We start from the raw sequence: 25061 nt of genomic DNA on the forward strand, positions 1-25061 counted from the left end.
CGGCCTGGACCTTCGTGCAATGATTGTAATGACTTTGAGGTGAGGACGCTGCGGTATGTTAGGACGAGGGTGGAGGAGTAGTTTACGCTGTAATTCAGGCTTCTCATTTTATGCTGGACTTTGCGCATAGTTTGACAAATGATGTTATCAGACACTCTACATCTTGCTCCCACCCTCTTGCGGTACCTTGATAACGACCTTACCCCAGCTATTGCGTCCACCCAATGCCTTCAGCGCCGCGGGTACACTGTCAAGTCCAACGTACTCCACATCGGTAAAAGCAGTGCCCTTGTATTTCCCCTCCTTGACAAGCTGGAAAATACCGTCCCAGACTTTATCCTGCATCTCCGGCTCGTTTATCGCATACGCACCCCAATGCAACCCAACAACACTAACGTTCTTGAGCAAGATGCGGTTCGTAGCCATCTTCTCGATATCGCCCGCCGCAAAACCAATGACCAGAAGTCTGCCGTTCCAGGCTGTGCATTTCATGGACTGAGCGATCAAACCGACGGGGTCGTATACGATATCCACGCCCCGGTCCTTGGGAGTGAGCTTCTTCACTTGCTCGGGCCAGTCTTTGTCGCGGTAGGAGACGGCGTAGTCTGCGCCGAAAGAACGCGCGACGTCGAGTTTGTGTGATGTGCCAGCTGTGGCTACGACGGTCGCGCCGAAGGCTTTGGCGATTTGCACGGCGGCGAGACCGACGCCGCCGGCTGCTGCGTGGACGAGTACCCAGTCGCCTACATAGCAACGTTAGCTTCTGCATGGGAAGATAAATAGGGTTTGGAGTTCCGATGGCTTACCCTTTTTGATCCCTGCTCTAGTTACCAGACCGGCATAGCTCGTCGGCGCTGTAACGAATACACCAGCAGCATCTTCAAAACTCCATCCTTCGGGCACGGGCTTGAGTCTCTCCTCTGTGCAAACGATGTGTGTTGCGTAGCCGCCTTGGGAAGCACCAAAGACCTTGTCGCCCTCCTTGAACTTTGGTGTCTTGCCTCCTGCGAGCGAGGTCGGTGCTTTGAGGACAACGCCGGAGAACTCTGAACCGGCTATCCAGGGGAATGCAGGTTGGTGTTGGTATTTGCCGCGGATCTGGAGGAGATCGAAGAAGTTGGTTGCTGAGGCGTGGATGGCGATTAGGTACTCGTTCGATTTGGGAGTCGGGGTCGGGAGATCGAGGACTTTGAGATCCTCTGGGCCCTGATAGAGTTAGTAGTGAAGCTTGAAGCTGGTAAATTGCTAGGTAGGATGCTTACCGAGACATATTCCTTGATCTGTATGCCTTTCATGTTGAGGTTTGACGGAAATATATGGTAGCAAACAGCTTCAATTGTTGGATATGAGAGAGGTTCAGTCAGGAGCTCGAAGATGAATTCGGGTAGATAGAACAGACGCGGGCGCCATTGTAGCTTGCATGACGGCCGACAGCTACTCAACGCTCAAAAGATACCTCGGCTGGCTTCCCCGGCCAACCTCCGCTCCTGCCCCCACCCGGAAGCTTGGCGCGCGTGTCTTAGTCAGCGGAAGCCGCGCGATATGCACGGGCGCGCGCTAAAAACGGCAGGGTACCAGATGCGGGTCCAGTGACGTTCTACTGCCTTCCAATCCCATCCAAAGCTAAGGACGGCCTCTCGCACAGTCAAACATCTCTGCTGCTATACACCACGCACACTCGCCAAGGACACGTATTAATTCACACTCAACAGTCATACCCAGGCTGCTCTATTCCTCCCAGTGCCTGTAGAGCTTCCTATCACTACCCCACGCTCGTAAATCAGCGACCATGGCCGACGACGCCGCCACAGCCACCGAGGACACGCAGATCACCTTCAATGTCAAGGCTGCAAACGACCAGAAGCACGTTCTCACACTAGCCCAAACCACCACAGTTGCCGACCTCAAGGCCAAGCTCTCGACGTCGGAATACGCAGATGTTCCCGCCGAACGCCAACGCCTGATATACTCCGGTCGCGTACTGAAGGACCATGACACACTCGCTAGCGTCAAGATCAAGGATGGCCACACAGTCCATCTCGTCAAGGGTGCCGCCAGCAACGTACGAAACCAAGGCACGGCAGGCGCAGCAAGCGGGGGCAACACCCAGACGCCACAGGTGCCGACCAACATTGCTGCAGGGACAGGCAACAACCCTCTCGCTGGGCTCACAGGCGCGCGCTATGCCGGTTTTCACGGTCTACCAGGCATGGACACTTTCGGACCAGACGGTGGTGTAAGTCTAGATCAACCTGACATTCGACATGGACATTTTACTGACACGTGGTAGATGGGCGGCCCTCCCACAAACCCAGAAGCGCTACTAGAGCAAATGGAGAACCCCATGTTTCTATCGCAGATGAACGAGGCTATGAACAACCCAGCAGTAGTAGAAATGATGCTGCAGAGCCCCATGGTGAGCTTGTCCCCTCTTTCTACTATGCGTTGTCTAATCTGAGTTAGATCCGCGACAACCCGATGCTTCAGCAAGTCCTCCGAAACCCCGAAATGCGCCGTATGATGTTCAGCCCAGAGATGATGCGCATGCAACTGCAGATGCAGCGGAACATGGGTCCCACAGGCCCGAGTTTCCCAGCCCCAGGAGCTACCGACAACACTACACAGCCAGGTTCGACTGCAACAGGCGAAGGCACAACCGCGACACCGAACCAGCCTAATACGACCGGACCAACAGACCCATTCTCTGCATTCGGTACAGCCGGTGGTGCCGCAGGCGCTGGAGCAAACCCGTTCGCCAATCTGTTTGCTGGAGGCCAGAATCCTTTGGCTCCTCAGCAACAGGGTGGTGCGGCACAAAACACACAAGACGCCTCGGGCACCTTTCCCAACTTGTTTGGTGGAGCTGGCGCACAAGGCGGACAAGCGAACCCGTTCGCGGCGGCCGCCCAAAGGATGATGCAGGACCCAGAAGCCATGCGCAACATGATGCAGATGATGGGCGGTGCAGGAGGCGCAGGAGCAAACCCATTCGCAGCCTTTGGTGGACAAGACGCGGCAGGAGCTCCAGGAGGCGACGCAGGCCAACAAGCCGGCGGCAACCCCTTCGCCGCACTCTTCGGCCCCGGCGGATTTGGCGGCGCAGGCGGCTTCGGTGCCCCACCAGCCCCAGCAGACAACCGGCCACCTGAGGAAATCTACGAGGTACAACTCAGGCAGCTCAACGAAATGGGCTTCTACGAGTTCGACCGCAACGTCGCCGCCCTACGGCGCAGCGGCGGCAACGTCCAAGGCGCAATCGAGCACCTTCTCGGCGGCGGAGCGTAGCGAGCTTTCCCCCGCATCTTCTTGCTCCCCGTGCCCCCAGGAGGCCCGTACTTGACGCAGGACGAATTATAGGAAATCGAACGTTATGAAGAAAGAGAAAGAGAGCGGCAATTAGCTGGGGACGACGCTGGTGACGATATCGAGGGTGTCGAGGAGGCTTATGATAGTGACGAGGATTGGTCGTTTGAGTTTGAGGATGATGAGACGCTCGTTGCGTTTGATGGACTCAAGAAGTGAGTGATATTGATGATGACGAGAGCGGTGGTAATCATTCGGTAAGGCGTACACGGGAGCGTGTGGATAGATAGTACAGATACCAAGCAGTAGGCAACACAATAATGCCGATTCGTACAACATATTTTGCATGATGGCTTTGTGGTGGAAGTGATTTGGAGGTAGCATTCTGGATTTCAGTCTAAGTTGGTACACAAAACAGGTCAATGCTACTTAGTCTTTAATCACATGCAGTTTTTGTCTTATTCGATTCGCCTCTGATTAAACCCCCGCATAGATGAGAAAAAGCGCTCGCAACTTAAAAACGCCAGGCTGAACCTTCCAACGGTAGCCTTGTATTTCCTCTTCAATTCATTCTGTCCAAACGCACACAAACGTCAAGAAACGCCATAACCATGCAAATAAATGACTATGAGAAAACCCGAAAGTATGAATACCCCCGGCCGGATTTCCGCTCGGAAGACAGGCTAAGCTTGTCCATAGCGTCCGACAACGACTAGTCACGGACGCTCAATCCAGAGCGATCGGTAAACATGCGCGTGGCAATGTTCATAGCGAGGAGTTCCTGGAAGAGCAGCTTGGCGGCGTAGGGGATGTGGATTTGGGAGATGCGGGTTTTGTTGTGGCAGGGGCGGCATTCGTAGAGGCCCTTTTTGAGTTGGCTGGATGTACGAGTTAGTGAAAGACGCTCGCAGGGGGAAGATTTGGGGGTAAAGATGGGAGAGGGGAAAACTTACGCAATAGGACTCATGAGACCGCAGATGTCGCACACGTGTACGGTGTACGCGTCTGAGACGGTAAAGAGACGTTCTTTCAAGAAGGCGGCGGCGCCGTGCGCAATCATGCAATCACGTTCCATCTCGCCGAAACGAAGGCCACCGTCCCTAGCACGACCCTCAACAGGCTGGCGAGTAAGAATTTGGAGGGGACCACGAGCACGAGCGTGGATCTTGTCGTCGACCATATGCCTGAGACGCTGGTAGTATGTCGGACCAAGGAAGATCTGCGTGCGCATCTTCTTGCCGGTGTGGCCGTTGTACATGATTTCGAATCCGCGCTTTTGGTAGCCGGCATCCTCCAGCAGACCGGAGACTTGGTCAACGGTGATGTCGGTGAAGGGTGTGGCGTCTCCTTCTTGTCCGGTGATGGCGCCGACTTTCGAGAGTAGACACTCGATCAAATGGGCAATTGTCATACGGGAGGGAATGGCGTGGGGGTTGATGATCAGATCGGGGGTGAGACCTTCCTTGGAGAAGGGCATGTCTTCTTGGCGGTAGGTGATACCGATGGTTCCCTTTTGTCCGTGACGAGAAGCGAACTTGTCACCGATTTGCGGTACCTTGGTCGTTCGCGTACGGACCTTGACGAAGCGGAGTCCCTCAGTATTGGTGGTGAAGAGTACTTGGTCGACAATACCGTTCTCGGTGCTACGCAGTGGTGTTGAGACATCGCGCTTGGTGTGGAGAGTAGTCTTCTGACCAAGCTCTTGTGCGTCGGTTGCAATAGGGGCTGTCTTTCCGATGATGATATCGTCACCGGAGACACGTACACCAGGCGCAACAACACCGTCATCGTCGAGCTTGTCGTATGTTCCACCCTTCAGGCGAAGTGTATCGGCACGCGTAGGCTTCTCGAACTGCTCCAGAACGTTGACACCGATACGCTTCTCCTGCTCAGTGTATGCACGGTAGAACAGGCTCCTGAAAAGTCCACGATCGATACTGCTCTGGTTCATGATGACGGAATCTTCCTGATTGTAACCACCGTATGTGGCAATGGCGACAATGGCGTTTTGACCAGCTGGAAGCTCACGGAACTTGAGGTACTCCATCGATCGAGTGGTTGCCAATGGCTTCTGGGGATAGTATAGGACGTTCATCATGGTTTCCATGCGCAGCGCGAAGTTGGTGAGGGCGACACCCATGGCTTGTTTACCCATGGCAGATTGGTAGGTATTACGGGGCGACTGGTTGTGATCGGGGAAAGGAATGATACTGGCACAGATACCCAGAATCATGGCCGGATGAATCTCGCAATGAGTGTAGGCGTGGATGCGCGGGTCTGGTAGTGGCTTGAGACGTCGAAGACGGTGCTCGCCTTCGGTAGATCGCTCAGCCGCAGGTAGGCCCATCTTCATCTCTCGCCACTCTTCCAGATCCTCGGGAGAGAATGTTATCATGGCGGTCTCCTCTTCCTCGGCGTCGAGGTATTCCACAACACCATCCTGGATAAGACCTCTCCAGCCGTAAGTGGCTTGCTCAACCTCATCCTGACTCCACCCCTGTCGCGTGCTTGTCTCCATCTGTTCCTGCTTCAGCTTGTTGCTGATTTCCTTGGTAAAGATGAGGTGGTTGCGGTTCGGTTTCCGAATGTCGTTCTCAACAACGAACAATGGTCTCATGACACGGCCGGCATCTGTGAAGATCTTGAATTCTCGGTCACGAATGTCACGAATCAAACTCATCTCGTAAGATAGAGTTCCGTTTCGTCGCAGCTCCTGCACGACTGTGACAAGTTGTTGGGCGTTGGAGTGAACACCAACCCAGACACCATTGACGAAGACCTTGGTCGCATCTGGGTTCTGGTTTTGGTCGTACTCTTCCAGAAGCTGCATGTTTCGCTGTGTCATGAAGTCGATGATAGGCGACGCGTCGCTACCGACACTGACGTAGCACATCAAAGACAAGTTCTTGACCAGACCACAAGCTTGTCCTTCAGGAGTCTCGGCAGGGCAAACAAGACCCCAATGGGAGTTGTGAAGCTGTCGCGGCTTGGCTAGCTTGCCGTCACGACCGACTGGGGTGTTTGTTCGACGCAAATGCGACAATGTGGAAGCGTAAGTGTATCGGTTCAACACCTGGGACACCCCAGCCTTGGCGGAAGCGGCCTTCTTCTGGTCACCCCAGTTACCCGTTGCCAAAGAGTACTTCAGACCATTTGTGATGATGCTGGCCTTGACAGCCATCTGAACGTTGAAGTCCTGGTTGTTCTCAACACATCGCTGGAGGTACTTGTACACGTCCTTGGTGAGCTTCAGGAAGAGAATACGGAACAAGTTGGCAACCAGAGGTCCAGCGAGATCCAGACGCTTTTTACCGAAGTGATCACGATCGTCCTCGTCGCGGCGACCCAGCACACACTGCAAAAGGCGGTGGATCATGTAACCAAAGAAGTAGGCCTTGCGTGTGTCCTGACCCTCCTTCTGGGAAATATGCGGCAAGAATTCTCGCTGCATAATGTCCCTCGCGAACTTGAGACGCCTGTCCTTCGTGCCTGAATTGGCGCCACGCTTGGCGATGAAGTCCAGAGCAGTCTCTCGGTCCTGAACAACGGATCCCTCCTCGATACTGGGCTTCAACAGCTCCAGCATTTGTGTGTCGGTGCGGTCGTAAACGATGTGACTGAGAATCTCCTCGTCGGAGACAATACCGAGCGCGCGGAAGACGATGGCCATAGGCACATCCGCCTTGATGTATGGGAGGGTAGCGTATGCGAAGGGACCGGGGATACGTTTTCCGGGACCTGCGAGTGAGTTCTCCGCCCACTTGATGTTGAACGATGAGATCAACCGGGTGCCCTTCTCGACCGCACTTCGAATCTCGGCAATCCATGGAATGGGACCCTGCTTCTTTCGGAAGACTTGTACGATGTTCGCGGCACTGCGCTCCTGAGCGATGAGGACTTTCTCACTTCCGTTGATAACGAAGTATCCACCCTGATCGTATGGGCACTCATTCAGAGCGAACAGGTCCGCGTCAGACTGCGCTCGCAAATGGCAGAGCTCTGACCGCAACATGACGGGAAGCTTTCCGATGAAGACTCGCGCCGCAGCGCCATCGTCCATTGGCATGTCTTCACGCTCCCACCGGATCTGCGATGGCCCGCCTGTGTAACCGCCCTCCATCTCCTCGTCATCGCCTTCCTCCGGTTCGCGTCCCTCGCGGGCGACCATGATTCGGTTCTCAATATCTGCCAACATGGCACCGGAGTATGTGAGGTTCCGTAGACGCGCTTCGTGGGGATAAAGTTGCACCGTGGTGCCGTCGCCTTCGGTGTGTGTTGGCCGCGCCAGGTAGACGCGCCCGAATTTAATTTCATAGCGGCGCTTGATAATGGGGTTCTCCTCCTCATCGGGGTTGTAGGGCGTATTTTGCTCGAGAATGACGCTGCCGTTTTCTTTTACGATGTCCTGGATTGTGTTGCGCGTGAATTCATCGTACGAGTCGAGCTGCTGCGAGACCAGACCCTTGGTGTCGAAGAAGGAGCTGATGACCGCCCAGCAGTCCTCGGGCAAGACGCGGTTCTCCTCATCCTCGTACTCGTCCTCCATACCGTCGTAGTCGTACGGCTCGGCCATGATCGCGACTGGGTTGATTAGGCGCGGGGAGGTGAAGGGGGGTGGTGAGTGCGGACGTGTAGTGTCCTGTCTGCTCGGTATGCGACGGCGGCGACCGCCTCTCAAAGGACGTTCGGTGCTAACGGCACCCGTCTTAGCGCCACCGCGTATCACGTGATTTCACTAGCGTTATAGATTCCATACAGTCCACCCGTGTCTTCCAGTTCCTGCATCCTTCTCGCGGCAACTTGCATTTTACTTCTAGATCCCGCATTTCGGGCCTAGACTTCCACTCAGCCCAGTCTAGGTTACAGCACATACTGAACTGTCTCGAAATTGGAGGCCTTAAACGCCAGCACTAGATTCTCGTGTCTCCAATCACTGGTGACTGGACGCTTTCCAATGTCGAGAACTGGCAAATAAGTCTACATACCGCCGACAAGCCACACTTGCGATCTAGCGCTGTAGTCGCGACAGCGTTCATTGTTCATACCTATTCGGGATGCATTATTTTATGCACTAACGCGAAATGTGCTCCATATGTCGATCTGTACATTCTGGGCAGTGCGTGATGGCTCAAGGAGGCTGAAATGGCTGGCTGAACGAAGTATGGGTATCGCCTTGTCCAGTCGCCAGGTCAAGTTGGGGAAGAGTCTGGGACGATGAGCTGGAAGAACGAAGGCTTATATAAGAGCTGTGAATGCGACAATAGGACCATCAGACACTTCGGAAAGCTCATATATACACGGTGGCAACATGCATCTCTCACATACTTTCTTCGCCGGCGCTCTCTTGCTTGCATTTGAAGCTAGCGCAACTGCTACGACAAATTCCTACGTTACTTGTATCACCAAGCAAGGTCCAAAGCCGGTTGCTACCGTCAAGACAACGTCTCGCATCTTGATGGTACCTTTCTATGGCTTCAAGTTCACAACGAAGACGCCTACATATGTCGTCACTCCTCCACCGGTTACCGCCACGGTCACTGTCACAGCGACGAGCGTAATGACTGAGACCCATACTCAAGAGACCGACACGTTCTCTGAAACTGTCTTCACTACCGACACAGTCCTAACAACATCCACGGACATCACCCGCGTAACAGACACCGCCACGCTCACTATCACGCTTGCCGCTGCAACAACAACTGAAGTACCTCCTTCACAATTCGAGCCCATCCAATCAACCTTCCCCAACAGGAAGCGAAGATCCGCCAGCATCCCTGAAGTAGCATCAAATGAATCTGCACTAGAAGAGCGAGGCCAAGCACAACGTATCATCTTTAACAAAGGCCGAAAACCAACATGCGAACCTCCAGTCTACCCACAAGGGGTGGCCTGCGTCGGCATCGCGAAGGTGATCAGTACGTCGACCATCACCCGGACCGCGAAGAGGACAACAACTGTTACAACGTCGGCACCTACCTCTTCAGTCACCACCACAATAACCGAGGTCAGCACGACCACCCTCACTCCCGTTCGCGCATCAACAACAGTCACTGTCGACTACTACACAGCCATCACACAAACCATTGTCGAGCCCTCTACCATCACAACTGTCACTACCCAAACAATCGAAGTAGCCGCACCAGCTTCCACCTTCTACGCCGCCTGCGGTGCCGACAACTTCATCTCCAGTACCAATGGCCAAGTTTCCAGCCAAATCCTGACCAACGGCCTGTCGCAGCAGAGTGTCGTTGCCGGGTCGATCTATGAATGCTGCGCGGCCTGTATCTCCACATTTGCCTGTGTCGGAAGCGTATTTCAGGTAGTTAACAACCAGAACTACTGTTATTTCTTCACACGAAATAGTGGTGCTTGCGCTCCCGCTTCTCTGGGGGGCCAGATTATCTTGCAGGACGGAACACCGGACGGGTCTGTGTTGCTTAGTAATGGGATTTGTGGGAAATACTATGTTTAAGGAGGTTGGTGTTGGTGTTGATGTTGATGTTGATGTTGCAAGTAGCTACTATGGACACCGTTAGGCGGTCAAATACTGATTGATGAACATCCTGTCATGCTATCATCGCCATCGCTGCGTTCCCCTGTGAGCGGTTGAGTCATTGAGCGACATAACTGAGTAACATAACCTTGCCACCACTCAACGCCATCCCTCCTACCCCCATAAATACCCAAGGCGCATATATCCAGCCCCAGTACCAACCATCTTAATACATCCCATGATACACAGCCATTCTATCCAACACCTCAATCTCCAGGTCCACCCCCGCCTTAGCGAAAGCCTCGCTCACCACCTCCGGTAGTATAAGCTTGCAACTCGGCCAGCTGCCACGCTCCTGCTTCCAACAACCACCTCCATCATGAGCGCAAAGGCTCTCGCTCATTCGAACTCGGCGCAAGCTGCGCAGTTGAAGCAAAGCTAGTATCCATCCAAACCACTTAATCCTCTCCTGTTCAGACAGCTCCTGGAATTGCCGCATCTTCGTCCCACCCGTGGCCAAGATACCAGATGGGTATCTGAACCAGATCTCTAGTTCGCGTACATTCGGTGGTAAGAGAGTCGTGATATCGCTCCTGAGTTCAAAGCCCACGCGGTTGGGATTTGCTTTCAGGCTACCGCATGACATTTCCTCGAAAAATGCGAAAGCCGGCACATGCAGGATCTGCAAGGCGGTAAAATTGGTGAATCTAGTTGGGCTCCAAGGTCTCTGCGGTATTTCGTAGCATGTGCCAGGCAAAATAGTGAGTTCTCGGAGCGTCTGTTGAGTCGCCCATAAATTAGCGATGCTGCCATCTAGGCCTAGTGTGGGCGCGCCGTCGAGGTACCATGTGAAGCGCAATTTCACTAGTTGACTAGCAGTGCCAGCTTTCTGTACAGCAGCACGTCCATTGTGTATTGATGGATATGTACACCATTTGTAGTCGATGGAGGTGAGATTTCTGAAGTTGACTGTGTCAGACCATTGGATGGAGGGCGCGGTGAAATACCCGAGCGCTGCGTGCGTGATATTCTCTCGTACGACTAGTGTTTTGGCGGTGGGCAGACCGAAGAGCCAAGTTGACATGGCTAAGTGATGCTCGGGACAGTCTATGCTGATAGGTGTGGTAGTGTGATCTCTCAGCCTGTATATGACGTTAGCTCCTTGCCGATAATCACGTTTGGTCAGTAATCTTACATTTGAGCAATCTCAGATGATGCGTCCATTTGCTCAAACGTTGATCGTGGATCGTCCAGGATAAAGATAGTCAACTTTTGTAGATTCGCAAGTTTGGCGAGAATCTCCCGAATCGCGTCTCGTTCGAGGGATAGTTTGCCATATGGGTACGCGCCTTCGAGCTGGCAATCGATTTGTAGCGTTTGTACTGAGCCGGCGAGGTGCGGGGCGGCTGTGAGCGCGGTCAAGAGCATCGAGCAGCGTCCATTATGAACTGGAGTATGCTGCGCAGGTACTTGGATGTCGCGGTAGAGAAGTTGCTGGGCTGATGCTCTGAAGCTGCGATGTGACTATCAAGCTGTCAGCACGAATAATAAAATGTCTTGGAAACGGGTTGGCAAAGCATAGCAAGGGGGCTGCATACTTGTAATAAGTTAGCAAGCTATCTTGAGAGCTATTCGTGGCGGCTACTTTACCCTTGATCAGAGCAAGCCAGGCATCCTTGTCGGCAAGATAGGCGAAGATCTTGTCCAATGTCTCGTTGGCAAAAGTCGTAATCTTCGATTGAGACATGCTGTATTGTAGAATGTCAAAACTTGTTCGACTCTACTGAAGTTCCGGGTGTTGATAATGCGAGCTTCTTAGATGTGGAATCAGGTGGGGATTAGAGTGCGCGGTGGCCGAGTTAGACTGGTGGTATCTATAGCGTGGATCCGGCAGTGATTGGCAATGTGAAGACCACCATTCTGCAGACCGTGCATTGAGTCCGAGAGCGTGAAACTCCTCCTCATTCAAGCAATCCACATATCTTGACAATTTCCCTTGCTCTTCTCCCAAAGGTCACCCTTCATGATTCCATGAACATAAGCATCACCGATAAACTCCCACGTGCCTACACCCTCCCGCAATATAAGCGGTGTCATAACGCCCCCAACTAGCACAACGTGGTCTCCAAGCCGACATATACTGGGTACCAGTGCATGATAAGTTGTCTTAGAGTCTACAAGATCGACCATTCGCGCGCCCTTGCGATTCAACATATGCCCTACCATAGACCTAAACTGCGCTTCAGGATTCACCCAGCCAAAGAGGCGAAGCATGCGCTCAATCAAGACGACCGCGATGTAGCATGTCAAATAGCCGTGGATATTGAACGCGTAAAGAAGCCGCAAGAGTCGCTGGCGCTTCTCAAAGGCGGCATAAGCGCTTCTTTTAGCTTCTGGCGTGTTTTGTAGTTCGCCAGCCATGAAGGTCTCGTACATGGCTTCAGTTGCAGACTCGCCTGTCGCAGGATACACTTGCTCATCGTGCTGGGGTCGAAATAGAGCCTCCCACTCATGAACTTGATGCATATTGAATTGTAAAATCTGTGCTTGTTCAAGCAAGGACTGGCGAAGTGGGGCTTTGCGCGCTAGCCAACGGCGTGGTGTGAGTTGCGTGACCTTCGCTACTTTAACTCCAGACAGCCTCAGCATCTTGGGCAAGTCCATTGGGTAGATACCAGGGTCTGGTGGTGAGTTGGACGTCTCAAGTGCGAAGCCGGGTTCGAATAAAGAGTTGTCCGAAGCATGGTAGTCTCGCACTGTGTAAGCATCATTGGCGAGCATTTCGGTTCTGACCAGCGACATAGGAGTAGCGTCTGTCCACCGCCAGTCCGGTACCCATGATGGGAGCGCCAGTTTGTATTTCGGGTCGCTTTCTTCGAGGGGGGTAGTAACGAGACGAGGCACATGGAGGATCGCCACTTGCCCCTTCTGAAGCGTGCGCGCAGCCAAACGAGTGTACAATATCTCCGGCGTAAGGTTCCCGTCATAGTCTGGCTTGATTCCCACCTCTTCTAATGCCTTTTTACATCTCATGCCGTAGAAAGCGTAAATCTTGTCCCTAGAATCACCGGCAAAACAAACTCGATGTCTCAGCAGCGTCCCAGGCCAATCGAGATCGACGCCATTGGCAAATTCCATCTCACTAAGCTTCATGAGGATGACGTTGCTTAGCCTAGCTCCTTCATAAAATTCCCACAGCCACAGTTGACTCGTCAAAAGATACAGATATGCAGCCAGCAGCGAATTCCAGGGTATCTTGGCGCTTCCACACATGAACCACACCGAACTAGAAACCACGACTTCTTGCATGATCCAGGATCGCTCGAAGTAAGGCCGATCTAGCAACCTCAGCAGCGTCTCGAGTGCCGGGTCGCCTACCTTGACCTTAACGCGAACATCTTTCTCTTTCTCTTCCTCCAGTGTCAAGACTATTTGTTTCTGTTCCGCCATTTCTCGTCGGTAGGTTGTGTGTAGTCCAGAAGCGTATTCGAACGCTGCTTCTACCCCCGCTTCTTTCGGACCCAGCCAGCTCACAGTGACAGAAGCCTTCATGTAGATCTGTCGCATTTTTGGTACTTGCGCGGTCTTCTCCTCATCATCTTTCTGGTTCAAGCACACGCTGTCGACCCACAGAGTGCGTGCTTTCTGCCAACGCCATCCTCGAATCTCGTACAGTAACGGTATTAACGTGCGGGGTATTTCGAGGATGTTGTCGTTCTCCAGATCACGAGGTGGGGCCGCATTGGTGATATGGATGGTAGCGTTGTGTGGCTCACGACCCCAGTTATAGGAGAGGGCGTAGAACTTCGGAGCTTTCGACAACAACGTTGTATACAGTCGACCGGTGATAGGGCCACTTGGAGAACCCCTGTGAACTTCCAGCAATCGTATGTATACATCTTCTGAGTTGTGGAGAGTCGGAAGTGGTTGGTACTGGTATGGCATGTTCGTGTGCCAAAAGAAACGGATGGTTCGGACGGTTTGTCAAACACGTCCGGTGGAAGGCACACCCCTTCAAATATACCTACTGCGCGTCGAACGCCAGGTGTGTTACATCCACTGCACTCTCTTGGGCGCGCCGATATCGAAATAAGACCAGCCCAGACCTACCGGAAAACGCCATATCTTCAGCTTGCTCGTTTGTGCACAAAAGGAGAGATGCGAGGCCAGATAAAGACGCGCATTTGCGGCTGAAGTATGCAAGGCTAAACGGAGGCTATGTCATTCGCTCGTTCGGATCCTCGATCCGGCCATTGGAGCATACTAGTTCACCTGTATGTTCAGCTGGTGTGCTGTTGTGTTATGATTAGTCCGGCACGACATGATATTCTTCAAGAAAGCGGACATGTATCTCCCTGTCGAATGCAGGGCCTTCGCATGGCTAGCTATGTGGCTTCGCGCGGCGCGTCGGCGAAACGGTACGTGGCGGATGAGGTTTGCGTGTTGCTTGCGTGCTTGCTTACGGAGGAGCTCGTTTATTCGGTGCAACGCCCTAGTCCATATTCGGCGTAGCGCTCGTGTTCAGGAAATCTTCCCGAGGTCGTCCAAAAGGAAACTCGCGCACTCGAACAACCACGGCGCCCATACCAAGGAATGCGTAACAACATGCTTATTGCGAGCAGAACTCCAGTTCACAAGATCTGCTACCCCACAAGTGATGGGCGTGGTGTGGGCCCTAGTGCCCACCCTCCGTCTCCACCTGGAGCACCGATCCTTCACACCCTCACATGGCCCGACTGCTAGCGCGATCGTCCCACCCAAGAGTTCTTGTTCGCCCGTGGATCGAGGTTTATAAGGTTACGCAGCATGTTACAACGCGGGCGCCTTGCCCTCCATAAAGTTTGTCGGCCCTTTCAGCTCTCGACCCCGCGTCACAAGAGCACGCCGATGAAACCTGGTTGGCCAACTTTAAGAGCTCTACCCTTGGCTCAGGAATGGAGCACGCTGAGAGGAGCGACGCGTCAAGGGTAGATAGGCCAAGCCCGCATTGGGTGTATCGAGCTGCAGAGCCAGTCTTGGGCTTCATCTGACGATGATGTAGCTACTTTTAAGGTTGGGTCTTCCTCTGTCTCTGCGAATCCGCCTTCCTCCGGGCTGCGCGCTCGAACGTGAACACTGCTTTCCTATCTACCCATCCCGTGGTCCTCAAGCCATACATTCCGTTACTCTGGGGTCACCACATGCGCGCAGTGGGTGATTGCGACACCCTTGGTATGCACGCAGCTTAACTCGGTCGACAAAGGAAATCCAATCCGCCGTATATACGCAACACCTCGAAGCGCACTCAAGATTTGGCTCTCTCTCTTCTCTCTGTGTGAATATACCCTACCAGTCTTATTATTATGGCAAACAACACTGAAGAAGAGACGTCGCCGGCGAGTGTAAAGAGTGGTACGATCGTCATCGCGATCATCGTGCCCTCGGTCTTGATCATTTTACTTCTTACGCTGGTCATCATGTCAGTTTTCGCACTGGTGTCAGAGGACCTCATGCATGTCTAAGCTGACGATAGGAACCGCCGCAGGGGCTTCATTCTCCCACGATGCGTCCGTGATGAGTCTAGTCACAAAGAGAAGCGCTGGAAGACGCGACAAGACGAGCTGGAGACGCACATCAAATCTCAGAACTTCTATGATTGGCTCGAAAGCCAAAAGGAGAAGACATCTGATTCAACGCAAGCATCGGATCCCCTGTGGTGAGTATGCCAAATAAGCCATATTCGATGAGCGGGCTGGACTGACTATGAGACAGCGCCATCTGCCTTGATGATTTCGCCGAAGATGCGCAAGTTCGGGGACTCCACTGCTCTCACGCTTTCCACTCACACTGTCTCGACGAGTGGTTCACAAGATACAATGAGTACTGTCCCTTGTGCCATCGACCAATAATACCCGGGTCTCGGGCAGCGCGAAGGAAAGTCCGTGAAGGGATGGATCCAACCATTCCGGTAGTCCTCATGGTGTAACTGCTGCAATCGACAATGAGAAACACAGTTCCAGCTTCATGAGGCTCTTGAATCTTCGGAAGATGATGCACACCTCTACCAGATCCTGGCATAGGCTGCTTTGGACAATTGAAAGCGACCACATCCGCGGATGGGAGGACCATACTTTAGATCGAAGAGCCCGGAGCGATGTACAGCCAGGGCTTAGTCGCAGCGGAGACGGGTTCAACAACGGGTTTTTAGGTGCTTCGCCTACACGGGAGCTTCCGCGCCACAGCCGCATACGGGATGACGGACGTTATCCAGCACCTGCCAATCTCGTCCTGAGTATGCCAGGGTCAGTCGAGCGATCGGGCGGAGACTTGAAGAAGTGGGTCAATATACTCAACTCAAGACACTATGCGTCTTAGGAAGAGCAATGGCCTTCCGCTCAAGCGTAACGATAGCACCACACCGACGAGAAGAAATACTTCGATGGCAATAATCTAGGGACATGGATATACTGAAGTCCTAGACATAGGGGAGTAGAGCTTAGTCTACAGGTGACCTCTTGATGCCCGGAATTTCCTTGTCTTGGCGCAGTAGTTCTCGCTATGTCGATTCGAGTAGATACACCAAACGAGTTTTGAACCGCTCGCGAAGACTCTTTGCGTGTATTCATACCCCTGCAAACACAGAGAGGACATACACGCTTAGTCTCGATTGCATAGGAGCATGTTGAGATGCGGCTGCTATTAGTGGGGCAGCCGAGGCCGCTAACGGAAGCGTTGTTGGCTCCCGCTCCAACATGGCATTGCCCACAACACACCTGCATTCTTTTCATCCCATGTCATCCTGTTATGATCTTCAGGCACAAGAGCGACGGCATTCCGAAAATAATGCGAAAAAGATACTGCTGTGGCTAGGACCTCGTAATGAGGCGCACGGCGTGCCATCGCTAGGATGGTTCCGGGCATGGAGCGGGGCGCAGGGAAATGTCACGCCACTCTCTGGTGGTCTGATCAACCTCTACCTTGGTAATCTAGAACAGCGCAGAACCTGGCACAGGACAACTTCCGCGCAATTGCTGTACCGAAAGCCCCGTTGGAGCGACTGACATTTTCTAGGCTTTTGACTGCCCTTTGCACCTGCCACTCTCGATACTGCATCTTCATACCCCCTGACCAGTCGGCAGATCAAACCCCGTACGAGGAGTACCACGAAACGGTGTGGACTTCGCCTGTATTGACCTGCAACTATTGCCAAGCTGTTCCTTGGGTCTTACTCACCCGCCTTAAGCCATCGCCTATTCCCGTGTAAAAACTAGAGAAACTTCTCTCAAACGCGTGGATACATCTTCACCATCGACCCATGTTGAGTACCTGCGAGCATCTTTTCAACTTGACGAAGACAAAGGAAGTGCCCGCGCTTATAACCTCGACCCCAGCTCGACCCTGATCCTGCACCTCGCCCGCTAGTCTCACGTGTGGCTTGGCCAGGGTACCTTAGCGATTGTATCTCCTGATCAACGCGTGAGCTCTTCCGTGCAACAACCCACCCGCGGACTATCATCATGGCTCTCAATTGGGACGCATTCCTCAATACTGAGGGTTTCAACCTACCGAACGACCAATGGTCCGATCTTTTACCACCAACGTCTGCCCCTCCCACTTCCCAGATGCCTAAGTCGACCACCACCGACACGTCAGGCTCTTCACCTGAAGACGTCACCAATTTTGATTCCCTTCTCGGAGGAACATCAGGCGATCCTTACTTTGACGACTCGCTGTTCTTACCTAACGACTACTTTCTGGGCGACCTCGACGTCCTCAAGCCCTTTGGCAACAACATTGGTGGAGGGAGATCTACCAATGAGTCGTCACCCGAGCCTGTACATGGGACTGGTAACGACTCTACATCTCAGACACCATCAGACGTAAACGGCCTAGACCAGTCAGCCAACATGCCGCCAGCTCAGAGGCAAGCACTCCAACGTGCCAACACCTTCCCCAACCCTGCCTATGAATCTTTGTTTCCCAACAACCTAGATTCCGGTTTCGTCGAAGACCTCACCTTCCCCGACGGCCCGAAAGGATCATCTACCACTACCAAGCCAGGGCTTGAGAGAACTCAAACATCAACAACAACAAACACTACGTCGAAACGTACCAAGAACAAGCCAGACATACTCTCTGCCTGCTGGACATCCCCACTTTGCCCCAATCACGATGTAAATGGTTCACCGCCTAATCCATCGACGTGCGGCGGAGGATGTGCTCCCTTCTTGTTCGCAGACCAGGACGCTCTCCCAAGTATCAGCAACCTACTTAACGACCCACAAGAAGTCACTGCCGAAGACGGTATAGTGGAGATCCAACCACGCCCCAAGAAGCGATCCGAAAGCGACGCATCAGCCAACGGCTTCTCAACCCAACAGAGAGAAAGCAAAGACACGACCACATCCCCATCAGACGACCGGCAACGAATGAAGAGCGAGACGACAGAAGACGCCTCCGCCAAAGAATCCCCCCAAGCCAACGAGGATGACAAGACAAAGCCACGCCGACGACTACCGCACAACCAAGTCGAACGAAAGTACCGAGAATCACTCAACACACAACTAGATTCCCTCAAGCGTGTCGTGCCCTCCCTCCAAAACCAACGAGCATGCGACGGCGCCGACATCGAGGACCTGCCCACACCCTCGAAGCCTAGCAAAGCAGTCATCTTAGCGTCAGCGACTGCCTACATCAAGCAAATGGAAAAAGACAAGAAGAGTCTGGCAGATGAGAACCAACTACTCCGGACGAGAGTCAAGGCTCTACAGTCGCTTGTCAAGTGTGACGACTGCAGCTTGATGCAGTATGTCATGGATTTGAAGATCAAGCAGGCTAGTTGAGGACCTTCTGATTGCTTCGGTTCCTTTTGTTTTTGTTTACGCGATGCTGGCATCAATACAGCATCCACTCGGCGTTGGTAGGGTTTGGGATGAAAACATAAAGCGTTCCATGTCAGCGGTCACAACTTCACGAGATGAGTGTTGCGCAATCGCACACTGATGACTCGTTCTTATCACGGCCGAACTTGTTCTGGACATACACAGCGAATCGCTGCTTTATAATGATAGGAGTTTTGGATATGGGAGTAAACTGGTATGCGCTGTGTAAAGGCGCTTGCATGAGCTTGGGCGACGCAATTGTCGCGGCTGATGCCATGAGTTAGTCTACAATGTAGTTGAATACACGGCATCTAGACTTGACTCTTCCAACCAGCAGTCTTCAGCGTAATATCTGTGTTCAGCAAGCTTCCAGAACGTGTTGCGATATGTGTGCTCATTATGTTGTTATGCTCAAGCACCGGAGGTCAAATCGATATATCAAATACATGTCCAAACAAAGCCAGCTGCTGCAACAAATTCGCCTCCCAAGCGCCGCAACACCCAAGAAATCATCATTCCAAAATCTCCAATGCGCCTTCACTCCTCGCTGACCTCCATCACCGTAACTTCCACGCCTTTCCCCTTCACCTCGATCTTGTTCGGCGCAACGTATCCATCTTCTTCTAATGATAAGCAGTCAGCCATCTCTCTGTTGCCAACATCGAACTCGGTATCAATCAAGGGTGAAAGGTAAAGGACTTACGCATCCGACACTGCACATAGCCAATAGGATAAATCGGTCCGTCCCATCGATCCCAACCTTCTTCGTAGGAAACTATGGCAGCTTTCTCGCGCTCGAAAGCGAGGTCTGCGGCGGTAGTTGCTGTGAGTTGGGGTGTCGAGAGGAGGGGGATGGTGGTCATGGTTGATGTTTCTGTTATCGTTCTCGTAACTGTGGAAGATAGATGAGCAGCTGTAGATGTCGACGTTGATATTAATCTGATAGTTGTGTCGTTCTACCTAGAGTCGTTGACAGTACAACTACATCTGCATTAAATACTCTTTCTCATCCATACCACCTCCCCATCTCCCCGTAACATAGACCGTGGTGGTGAGACTCCAAATGCTAGAACGGGCTTCATGTGCATGCATCCAACACGCGATATCGTATTCCATTTTCTACACGCATCAACTTGCCAACATCATCCCATTCTCCCATTCCGAGTCCTTGGTCTTCACTGCATCACTGCGATTGCACTATAGCTGTGCATGGAGGATTACTGATATACAGGGATCAGGTGGCTGCCGGGAACACATGCCGCGTGGTTGTGGTGGCGAGACCGGCTGCTTCCGCCGCGAACCATCACGCCACTTGTCTCTCCACTATCAGGACCCTGCGTCGCTGTGTCGAACGACGTGCGCATATTGACAGCTGCATTTGGCGCATGTTTTCCTCTATTGTGTTTTCTCATCACAGGTGGAATCGCTAGAGGTTTGCATACTGGATCGCCTGGGAGTCATACCATGGTCTCCTGTCTCGTTCGGTCATGGGATGTCTGGCAGATGTTGACGTAGTGTTGGCTCTAAGGGAGTTCGTATATACTACAGCTATGTGACTGTAGCGATACTACTGTACTCATCATCAGCAAAGACGAGACTACTATTGCAGCTTCACCAATACTTTACCGCAAAACCTCCACTTCAACATCACCACCCCAATCAGAAACCGGATTGCACTCCATCTTCCACACACCACCACATGTCACTCTACCCAAACATTCTCGACACCTTAGCCTACAACACCATGCTCGCGTCGCACTACCAAAGCCAAACACCTCATCTACCTTCCACCTCCAGTAAACTCTCGCACTCACCACATCCACACCACCATATGACTTGCGACCACCTCTCCGACGCGGTCCAAGACTTCTTCTCACACATGTTCGCGCCGGCATCATATCTCGCATGTACATGCTCGACATCATGTTGGGCTCCAGCCCCGCTGGCTCCACGCAACTACAACGCGCATGACGGGAAAATAGCAATTGTTGTTGACAAAGATATAGTGGTGTCGGAGGATGAGCGGGAGGAAGACGGAGGGCCACTATGTAGAGAAGCTACTATTGCATCTTGGAAGGTGGGAGGGAAGAAGGAGAAGAGAGGGAACAGAAGAAGGAGTTTGACATGGTTGGCTGGTGTGATTGGGAGGGGAGGTGTGTAAGATTATAATGTCTAGAGAAAGGAATGGGGTTGAGAGGGAGACGGGTGGATGTTCATTAAGTTCACTGCTGGATTTATAAGAAGCATGGCAGGGCTACGTGTTAGAATCAATGCATACTATTGAGGCTCTTGATTGTAAGAAGAGCATGGCAACATGCCTTGACGTTGGGGTTGATTGATGCTAGAACAGATGCAGTAGTAGTACTTTCCATCACACATCTGCCTGGGCATATCCCACACCACACTATACTACACGCAGCCACCTCCAAACGCCCTTTCCTTGCCACGTGTCTTCCCCCAAACAAACTTCAAGCCTTCGCGCCCCGAGCCAAATCTCCTTTCCCATGTCCACACCCAAACTGCACTCATAGTACCTTCCCTAAGCGAGCCGCAGGTATGCAAACTAAAAGATCCTAACGCCAACTAAAGCACGGAGTGCAGTGACTAGATCTCCCAAACTAGCGGGAGCCAAGATCGACCGCGACACTAGAGTACCAAAGCGGGAAATATCACGACGAGCTCAATGTCAAATAACGCCTGAGGGTTGGCCGCCGCAAGGGCGGGGACTAAAAACAGGCGTGTTACTAGCAGCTTGGAGTAGTTGGAGTAATGGGGGTAGTGCAATGTTAGTGTAGCGAGAAGGAACAAGAAATATACGTGAGGCAGGTGACGCGCTTTGCGTACCCGAAGGGGTGTCGTGTGGATGTAGAGCTGGTGTTTCGGATAGTGAAAATTGTCGCTGTTCGTGGTGGAGGTGAGATGGGCTTCCCATGAGTCGATGTAATGTGAGCGAAGGCGGTGGCATGACTGAGGCTTTGCTCCACGATGTCAGTGCAATTTCCCCACGGACTTACTCGAGTTTCTCCACGGACTTTTCCTGATTTTCTCCACGGGCTTACTCGTACGCTTGGAGTTGGAGATGCGTAGGCGGCTTGACGACTCACCCGTTCACGGCCGTGTATACGTAGGTACGTACCTCTCTTACCTAGATGAGCTGCTATACGAATGCGACGACTGGCGTAACGACCTACCTCACCGACGATCATCGGCAATGCGAACATTCCCATGCCCACGCCGTGGGCTCATGAATCGCGTCATCGGAGGTGAACGGCCTGGATCGACGGCTATGCAGATCCCGCAAACGCGGTACCGCCGTGTAGAGTCAAAGCTGCGACACAAGTGGTGTCACAGATCTCTGCCACCTTCCCAGTTCTTGCCTATTCTCCGATGCCAGACCCTCAATTCAAGATCTCAGCTTAACCGAGTCGAAACTAAACGAACCAAGCTTTCCGCTAGCAGGTGTGCTAAAGTTGCTACAAGAGCACTAGCTCTAGCACCGGAGTGTTCGACCCTGACCAATAATTAGCTTTGGATACGTCCCGGCGAGTAAGCGCCATTCCAGAGTGCGTGGTTTGTTGTAGAATATCAGAAAAGTTGAGAAGATTCTTGGTAGAATGTTGCTGGTTTTTGAAAGCACTGTTCCTGCAATCCACTTCCCCATGCGAGATGAGAAAGCGGAGAGGAACTCTTATGGCCCCAGCGTTTGTCATCATAGTGGGGGTCCGAATGAACGAAAGGATAAACTGGAGTCGGAAACTTACAGGAAAGTGGTCGCCTAGGGTGGCATGGTGCGGAATGTTTCCTCAGTGTAAGCGATGGGAATGGGAGCTGACTGAGTCGAACGGACGGACTTCGAGGGAAGACCAAGTCAGTGGGAACTAATGCGGACCATCTTCGGGACCTGCGAGGGATCCGGTCTGTGGGGCCAGTCACTCTGCAGGCTGACTGGCTGGCTGGCTGATCGTGTAAGAGGGATAAAGCTCATTGGATCCGTGGAGCAGGATCACGCAGGATCGAGCAGGATCGAAAGGCGCGCCCTTGCATAATGTAAAATGTCGCTGCCTCCGAGAGCGAACAAGATGGGCCGAATATAGCAATCCATCGTCGTTGTTGCTGGGAGCTGGGAGCTGGGAGAGGATCCGAACGGTTGGTTGTAACCACGCCACCAACACGTCGAAGGACCAGGCAAACGGTTGCCGCTCACCGGCAGATGGGCTAGTGTAATCCCATAACGTCGTGCATATGTATTCTGCAGCAAAGATTTTTTCGACCTGACAGCTGATGCGACTGGGGACGGAGCGTGGAGAGATCAGCGAGGCCAGAGTTTCATTTCCACCATTCTCTGCTAGCACCGGACAAGTGTGTATATCGCACAGCGATTAGGTCGGCGACTGCGGTTCGCAGCGGGCGAAGATTATCCGGGAGAGTGGTAAGATACAGGCGGCGTGGTGACAGGCGGAAATAGTGGCGCAGGGCCGGCGCAGCACGTCGGTGTACTATGTGAGATGCTGCGCGGCAGGACCTCGCCATCGGTAACGAGGGCAGCGGAGGGTGGGAATCGCATCATGGACTGGGTCCTAGGGCGGAATAGAGTTTGCAGCGCTCGCCAGTCACATTGGCGGTGTATAGGTTGGAGCAGAGGAGGAGTTTGGTAGACGAGGTGGATGCCTTGATGGTGCGCACATGGCTGTCGCGTCCGCTCGAAAGGAAGAGAAGATAGACGCAGGGCAGGACGGAATCGGCGGAGGTGAAAAGCGGTCCCCTACACGTGCGGCTCGGTTGCGGGGATGGGGAGGCGTGGTTCTCGGAGGAAGCGCAGAGTCCGGTGGTCTGGCGAAAGGCGATGGCAGATGCAATACGCGATTGTGACGAATTGGCGGTCACGATGCAGGCAGAGCGCGTCGGCAACGCCTGCTCATGCCGATGTCGACCGGCGAGCTGTCACGGCGGTGCCGGACATGTCAGAACATTGTGCGGCGATCACTGACAATGGTGTGCGCATTACAGGCTGAGGGATGCACCGAGAAAGGACCGTGGTTATCAAACATGGTGACATGGCGCCTCTCCATGTCGTTAGCAGGTCGCGCGAACGTGACGCGTTGTTTGGTTGCACGCGGCGCAAGATTGCGATGCGTCGTGGATGGGGGTGTGGGCAAAGGGGAGCGCGGAAAACATGGGTTTGCTTTCCGTGGGTGCATTCGCATTTGCAGTGGCATGCAGCGTGCGTTGGAGTACGCGAAGACCGGAGAGTGAGTAGGTCCGAGTCCAGACGTTGGATGCAGTGATGCACCCTTTCCTCCTACGAGTGCGCGGCCGGCCGTTCCTTCCCTTCTTCCCTGGAGGGTCCGCGGAAGGCACCATACGCGGGATACGGGAGAAGCCTCAGAAGCCTCGGCCGGCCCAAAGCATCGGAACGCACGCCTTTTCCCTCGCCCTCGCCCCCATTCCCACCCCGCATACCACCACCTCGACAAACTTGCTGCCTCTGCTGCAAACGTCTTACGAGTCATACACTGGACTGTTCAGCTACTAGACTGGGCGCGCGTCGTCGGACATCGTAGTTGCAGCCGTCTAGTATATCGTGCATGCAACTGCATGGGCGATAGACACCCATGTTGGCCATGGCATGCTGCAGCTCGCTTGCTATTATTGCTCCAGAATGGATCGGTCCGGCACCCTGGGCCTCGAGAGGCAGCGATGCAACACTGAAACAATACGCGCCCATCTTATGCGTCCCGCCGTCTTGTGTAGAAGCGCCGCTGGGTCTCCACCGTTACAGATCTTCGAGAGGGCATCCTGGCGCGGAGCCAAGAGTGCCCACCACGTCGGAACGGCGACGCGTGGCAGCAGCGTATAAACCACGGACAAGTGATAAAGTGCATTGCCACCTGTGCGACGTCATGGCTCCTTCCCAGAGGGTCGATACTTCCGACAGACTTTCTCAGGAGAGGCGTTGCGATAAACTCTATGAGAGGAAGTGGGGGTATATTCCAGCTATTATATACTGCTCGTGCTATCGAAGAAAGGGGACACACCAAGGGTCCTGATCGCTCCGCTAAAAAAACAACAACATGCTCGTCAGAAAGGAGCCAAAAGGCCGCATGCAATCCACCATGATTCGCGTCGTGTGCGCTGCACCGACGCAAAAGGACGTGACATGCACAACGAAGCTGACGCGCTGAGACCGCCATGCTCTCGTGAAGATAGAGGCAAACAAATCGTTTTGTCGCAAGGAAACCGAGGTATCAAGGTATCATATTCTTAACATGCCGTAACGCCAGACTGGGGTAGTCGCCCAAAGAAGACCCGATTTTCCCTACCGCAAGATGCGCCATTAGGTGAAGAGCAAGTCGACGCGAGGAAAGGCAGAAGAGGCAAAATCCCCCTGCTCCGAGGTGGTTCGC

General features: G+C 53.2%; 7 protein-coding genes across 7 annotated transcripts; 3 read left to right on the forward strand and 4 right to left on the reverse strand.

The window, feature by feature from the left end:
- Positions 1 to 156: 156 nt before the first annotated feature.
- J4E78_008722 (uncharacterized protein) lies at positions 157 to 1295 on the reverse strand (the record flags this gene model as incomplete). The annotated part of the gene is made up of 3 exons (XM_049369322.1): positions 157 to 743; positions 807 to 1206; positions 1263 to 1295. 3 exons carry the CDS (start codon positions 1293 to 1295, stop codon positions 157 to 159), a joined length of 1020 nt encoding a protein of 339 aa, XP_049219023.1.
- A 494-nt stretch (positions 1296 to 1789) lies between these two features.
- J4E78_008723 (uncharacterized protein) lies at positions 1790 to 3285 on the forward strand (the record flags this gene model as incomplete). The annotated part of the gene is made up of 3 exons (XM_049369323.1): positions 1790 to 2236; positions 2291 to 2416; positions 2464 to 3285. The coding sequence occupies 3 exons, from the start codon at positions 1790 to 1792 to the stop codon at positions 3283 to 3285; spliced, it is 1395 nt and encodes a 464-aa protein (XP_049219024.1).
- Positions 3286 to 4015: 730 nt separating this feature from the next.
- Positions 4016 to 7876, reverse strand: RPB2 (DNA-directed RNA polymerase II subunit RPB2; the record flags this gene model as incomplete). The annotated part of the gene is made up of 2 exons (XM_049369324.1): positions 4016 to 4181; positions 4257 to 7876. 2 exons carry the CDS (start codon positions 7874 to 7876, stop codon positions 4016 to 4018), a joined length of 3786 nt encoding a protein of 1261 aa, XP_049219025.1.
- Positions 7877 to 8611: 735 nt separating this feature from the next.
- On the forward strand, positions 8612 to 9775 carry J4E78_008725 (uncharacterized protein; the record flags this gene model as incomplete). The annotated part of the gene is made up of 1 exon (XM_049369325.1): positions 8612 to 9775. One exon carries the CDS (start codon positions 8612 to 8614, stop codon positions 9773 to 9775), a length of 1164 nt encoding a protein of 387 aa, XP_049219026.1.
- Positions 9776 to 10987: 1212 nt separating this feature from the next.
- On the reverse strand, positions 10988 to 11543 carry J4E78_008726 (uncharacterized protein; the record flags this gene model as incomplete). The annotated part of the gene is made up of 2 exons (XM_049369326.1): positions 10988 to 11202; positions 11447 to 11543. 2 exons carry the CDS (start codon positions 11541 to 11543, stop codon positions 10988 to 10990), a joined length of 312 nt encoding a protein of 103 aa, XP_049219027.1.
- A 218-nt stretch (positions 11544 to 11761) lies between these two features.
- Positions 11762 to 13741, reverse strand: J4E78_008727 (uncharacterized protein; the record flags this gene model as incomplete). Its single annotated transcript, XM_049369327.1, has 1 exon — positions 11762 to 13741. One exon carries the CDS (start codon positions 13739 to 13741, stop codon positions 11762 to 11764), a length of 1980 nt encoding a protein of 659 aa, XP_049219028.1.
- A 3551-nt stretch (positions 13742 to 17292) lies between these two features.
- On the forward strand, positions 17293 to 18618 carry J4E78_008728 (uncharacterized protein; the record flags this gene model as incomplete). The annotated part of the gene is made up of 1 exon (XM_049369328.1): positions 17293 to 18618. One exon carries the CDS (start codon positions 17293 to 17295, stop codon positions 18616 to 18618), a length of 1326 nt encoding a protein of 441 aa, XP_049219029.1.
- Positions 18619 to 25061: the final 6443 nt, after the last annotated feature.

The sequence above is a fragment of the Alternaria triticimaculans genome (assembly GCF_023758025.1).
Source record: "Alternaria triticimaculans strain BMP 0046 chromosome Unknown scaffold_16, whole genome shotgun sequence".
NCBI lineage: Eukaryota > Fungi > Ascomycota > Dothideomycetes > Pleosporales > Pleosporaceae > Alternaria > Alternaria triticimaculans.